General features: G+C 42.5%; 1 protein-coding gene across 1 annotated transcript; it reads right to left on the reverse strand.

Annotated features, from left to right (window-relative positions):
* Positions 1 to 2,143: 2,143 nt before the first annotated feature.
* On the reverse strand, positions 2,144 to 3,094 carry OR10W1 (olfactory receptor family 10 subfamily W member 1). Its single transcript, XM_069108079.1, has one exon. The coding sequence runs from the start codon at positions 3,092 to 3,094 to the stop codon at positions 2,144 to 2,146; it is 951 nt and encodes a 316-aa protein (XP_068964180.1).
* Positions 3,095 to 5,554: the final 2,460 nt, after the last annotated feature.

Genomic DNA, 5,554 nt, shown 5'->3' on the forward strand with positions numbered 1-5,554 from the left:
AAGAGATGGTCACTGAAAATTCCTCTGACATCTCATCACCCTGTGGCCTACCTGAGAATGGAGTTTTCCATCTCCAATAAGAATGATCCTATAATGATGGGTGTAGTCAACTCTTGACCCATACTTAGGACATTTCCATCTTACATTTTGCCAGAACTTGTCCTCTGTTAACATGGCCTTTAAGAAGATTGTCACAGTCTATACCATGTTGAGAGATATAAGAAAAATATCAGTGAAGTAAAAATCATGCTACTACAGTGGTCAAGGAATTGATGTGATAAGTGAGAGACAACTTGGCAAGATTCAGCTCAAATCCAAGGACAAGAGTTGTGATAAAGCACTTAGTAGCTTAAGGAAAACTGCAAGGGTTGTTTTTCCCATTTTCTCCCCAATCCTTACTTGGTAGGGCTTGTAAACATTTTAAGGATTGATGACTAGTTCAGGAAATAAAGAGGAAGAATAATGAATGCATATTAATAGCAACTTTTAAGAAATAAACAGTAGAATCCAGAAGGAGGAGGGCTGATGACAAAATGTGTGATAATAACCTCCAGGCCCATGTATATGACAGGAGAACTGTCCTTGAATTGTGTCAGGGAGCTTTTGGGAGTGTGACAAGGAAATGGCTGGTTGGGATTATACCTGCATATATAAGAGGAAAAGGAGGTATGAACAGTCCTCTATGGCATCTGAGAGGTTGAGTAGGATCCTGAATGTATTAGGAATCCTCTACTCCCATGATCAAGCTTAGTTACATGGGATCCTCTTCATCTGCATTACCTTGCAACCCAATTCCCTATAAGAGGTAGAGGAGGGAAGCCAAATCAACATGAACTCAAAGGATAAAAATTGGTAATAATAAAACTGTTCTGTTATCAGCTATAGTGAGGTTCATGATCTCAGTTACCAACAGCATGCATAGTTCTGTAGAGTAAGATGTGTCATGAAAAACCTGAGGATATGATTTACAAGAAAAGCCATATGGTGCATAATTGAGAGTTAGTTACATTTGGATGCAGGCACATCAGCTCATTATAGGGTGATACCAAACCCTTAGTAATCATGGAATTTAAACCCCTGACCTTAAGAAAGACTGAACATCCTACTAGTTATGTATAATAAATGATTTTCTTGCCTTGACCTAATCTAGTGTTTTGAGTAACAAGTCATTCACTTCTCAAAAAGGAACTTGGATACGGAGGCAAGCTGCAGGGCTGACGGTTTGGGGGTAGCATTCAAGATAATTATACTGAACATACCTCTTTTCTCCAACTGCCCCATCCCAGACTCAACATTTCTGTCTAAGTGAAAGTGGTATAGGACCTCACCAAACTGAACTCACATTCATGCACTCTGTGCCCCACATTAACCAGTCTTCCTCGCCAGCTCCCAGTCAGGATATTTCATCTCTTGCCTCCATGACCTTGCTCAGGCTGGCCTCTGGGTGTGGAGTATACTCCCCTTTTGCCCTTGCCTCTTGGAAGAGTTCATCTCCTCCTACTCTCAACTGAAGTGTCACCTCTTTTCAGATGCCTTTTGTGAACTCCCCAGTTGTTTTTGCCCCCTCCCAATGGTAGTCATTTTGCATCTTAATAGATACATACATATATGTATGATATATATCTATATCTCTGTATCCCTAGCACCTGAGTCGTAGTAGGTGCCCAATAAACTTGTTGAATTAATAAAGTAATGAATGAATTGCTACATTAGTAGGGGGTGTCATAATAATACCTTCTGTATGGATAGCACATTATATACTAATACTTTAAGTATTAAGTTCATTAAGTGCTTTTGTATGTGTAGCTCATTTATTTCTCCCAAATAATCTATGAGGTAGACAGGGAAAGTCTTCATTTCCCAACATTTCAGATAGAGAAACCAGATCAAAGAAATGAGACGATGTTCCCAAGACCATGCAGCCAGGAATCCACTCGAATTGCCAGATCCAAGTCCAGCTCTTTGTCTTTTGATGGAGTATGTATGTTTGAATCTTGAGTCTTTTTAGCACCACACTAGGGAGACTCCTCTTCTCTCATTGACTAACCACACACCTCACTGCCCCCAGTCTCTGCCCAATGCCAGGTATATGGGCTCTCATAATTAGAGACCCAGAGTTAGCACCTTGGTTTACCATAGTACCTTAGGGACAGCTTTTTTTGGAGAAGACGTTTCTTGTGAGCACTTTTCTCAGGGCCCCCTTTACCTCACTGTTCCTTAGGGTGTAGATCAGAGGGTTGAGAAGAGGAGTGCCTAGTGTGTATACCAGCGAAAGCAGCTGGTCCTTCTTGGGTGAGTAGCTGGAATTTGGTCGAAGGTACATGAACATGCAACAGCCATACTGTAGTAGGACCACCATGAGGTGGGAAGAGCAGGTAGAGAAGGCCCGCCGGCGGCCTGATGTTGAGTGGATGCCCAATATGGCAATAGTAATGAGGGCATAGGATATAGCAATGAGGAGGAAGGGGAGGGCAATGGCCAGTGTGCCTGCCACCAGCACTGAGAGCTCATGGAGGCGGCTGTGGGTGCAGGTCAGGCGCATCACAGGGGGCACATCACAGAAGAAGTGCTCAATGCCTCTGGAATGGCAAAATGGCAAGTGGAAGATGAAGGCCACCAGTTGCAGGCTTAGGATAAAGCCTATGGCCATGGAGGCCACCACCAGGTTGACACAAAACTTCCGAGTCATGATCAAGGGGTACTGCAGGGGATAACAGATTGCCACATAGCGGTCATAGGCCATAACAGCCAATAGGAAGCAGTCAGTACTACCAAGCCCAATGAAGAATAGCATCTGGATGGCACAACCCAGCAACGTGATGGCCTTATGCCTCTTCATGGTGTTTACCAGGATGTGGGGGACCACGGTAGCAGTGTACCAGATCTCCACAATAGAGAGGCTGCCTAGTAGATAGTACATAGGTGTGTGGAGGCGAGTTTCTGTCTGAATGGCAGCGACAATAAGGATGTTTCCTGTGAGGATCATGGTGTAGACCAGACAGATCCCCAAGAAAACCAAAACCTGCATCTCTGGGTGTGTAGGATAAGCTAGGAATACAAACTCTGTTGATAATGATTGATTCACCCAAGTCATTGAGATACTGAGGTCCCCTGTATGGTGAGAGATAAAAGAAAGGATCAGTTTGTGAATACATAGGGATATCTTACCCATCACAGCAGAAGGTCTGCTCTAATCAGATCTTGAGATTGGGAGAGAGAGAGGGTGGTATAATGGAAAGAGTACTAGATTTGGATACACGCTTAGGGTTCAAATCTTCCCTATAAAACATTAGTTCTGTGATCTTAGGCCAATCATTTAGCATCTCTGAGCCTGTTTCTTAATCTGTAAAAGTAGGTTAATAATACATTAACTACCTACATCACAGGATTGTAGCAAAGATCATTAAAGTGCTTTGCAAACTTTAAAGTGTGATATAGCATTATTTTGGTGTCAGTGATGGGAAATAGAAGAAGAGTGAGAGACAACTTGGTTCAAGGGGAAAAACCCACTGGATTTGGTGTTAGATGACCGATAGTTCTGCTATTTGTTACCTGTGTTATCTTGGGTGAGTCATTTTCTTTCCCTGTGTCCATTTCCTCCTCTGTAAAATGGTGGTTGGTCTAAGAGCTCTCTGAGCTAGGGGTCCTTAACCTGCCATCCGTATACTTTTTAGAAAAATATTTGATGATGATATTACTAGGATTTTTTCAATTCTAGTGCATTTAAAAAAATTCTGAGAATGCCTCTGGAGGCTTTCCCAGATTGCTAACAGGATGCATGACCCCAAAAGATTAAGAACCTCTGCATATGTCTATCTCTTTTGTCTTTAAATCCTATGATTTTCTGGTTCTGTTTCACTTGGCCTTGGCCATTAACACTGACCACCTGTCCACTTGTTAATGACATCCTGTGAGATGATGGATGAAGTCTGGAAGAAGGAAAGAAGAAGAAAAGAGGGTAGGGAAAGTGGAAGTGATTATGGAGGGAGACCTGGGCTAGTTTTCACCTTCTCAGGTGATGCAGAAGGAAATTTAAACATTCCTAGAGAGGTCAGGATATGATGTAGTGACGGTATTTCTGAGTTGGAAGGTACCTGAGAGGACACATATCCTAACCCTATATGAGCTGAAGCCCTCCCTCACATTGCCATGACTCTTCTATTTTCTGGGGTGCAAATCTCCATTTCCCCCCCCAGTGACTCCTCACTTAACTAGGTCTCCTGTCCACTCATCACCATGACCATCCTTCTTACCTTGTGCTTGATCTGGTCCTTTCCCTCCATAATACATCATGTCCTTGATACAGGAATGACCTTGAGGGTTGGGAGACTAGGAGGCAGTTACCAGAGAGCCAAGAGGGCAAGGCATGATATGAGATTATGACAAGTATGAGGGGATGCTCTAGTAATGGAGAGGCAGGACACAAGAAGAAAAGGAAGGTCTTTGTTACCTTACCTGGAGGCTTATCCACACTCAGTCTCTCCAACAGCCTCACTTTAGGAAACTTGTGGGAACTGTAAGAAGCAGAGGGTGAGCTCTCATGGGACTTCTACTCCCTCTAGAAAGAGCACTGGACAAGAAGCAAAGAAGCAGGGTTAGAGTCCTGGCTCCCTTACCTATTAGTTAGGGTATCTCTCCTGGGTCTCAGTTTCCTCATATGAAAAATGAGTGCATATGAGCTCAGAATAACCTATTTGACATTGGGATTTGTTCTATAAAGTTTGGACTCAGTCAAAAAGCCATACTTGAGGACCTAAGAGGGCCACATATGACCTTGAGGCTGCAGGTTCTCTACCCCTGTGCTAATCATTTGCAAATACATTAAAGTAAGTCATTAGGGAGAAGGGTTAGACTCCCTAAGTAAAGCTACCCCGAAAGAGAATGAGATGCCTTTACAAATGATGAATTCCTTATTTTTATAGGTTTGCAGACAGATGTCAGATAATTAGTTGCTTCTGTTATTCTAAAGGTAATAATTCTTGAACAGTAAAGAGTTAGATTAGATGGACTCTGTACCTAAAAATGGGAGATATTATTACCCCAGTGATCCTGGAGTTGATCAGTGAAGATACCATTTTAAGTATGGAGAAACTGAAGTATGGGGTGGAATGGAATTCTGATCATGGTTTAACCCTAATAGCCTAAGACAGGGAAGAAGCCAGAAGTTCTGACTACAAGCTCATGATTCACTCCTTCTTCCAAGCCTGGGAAATGATCATACACTTGGGTAGTCAAAAAATCAGAGTTCAGGGAGATGCTAATGAAGACAGCACTGGATGAGCAGAACCGTTAAGTGATGGGAGCTTTATTTTTGGTTTGGCTACTAACAAGCTATGTGACCTTAGGCAATCTAAATACCTTTTGCCTTTCCATTTGGAAAATGAATCAGGTTGAATGAGATGATTTGAAATGTCCCTTCCAGCTTTCCAATTCTATGATCCTATAACATCTCATTACCTCAGAAGTGTGAGTGCTGTAGCTCCCAGATCTTTAGTTATATCTGCATGCTCAGAACTGATCCATCAGAGCAAATATCTGATGGGGAGTGCTCATA

Source organism: Petaurus breviceps, unplaced genomic scaffold (genome assembly GCF_028583685.1).
Source record: "Petaurus breviceps papuanus isolate PSGF00001 unplaced genomic scaffold, PetGlider_PUasm1.0 90330, whole genome shotgun sequence".
NCBI lineage: Eukaryota > Metazoa > Chordata > Mammalia > Diprotodontia > Petauridae > Petaurus > Petaurus breviceps.

What these genes read in the sequence shown, in the direction of transcription:
- OR10W1 (XM_069108079.1), bottom strand. Translation starts at nt 3,094, where the DNA reads ATGACTTGGGTGAATCAATCATTATCAACAGAGTTTGTATTCCTAGCT.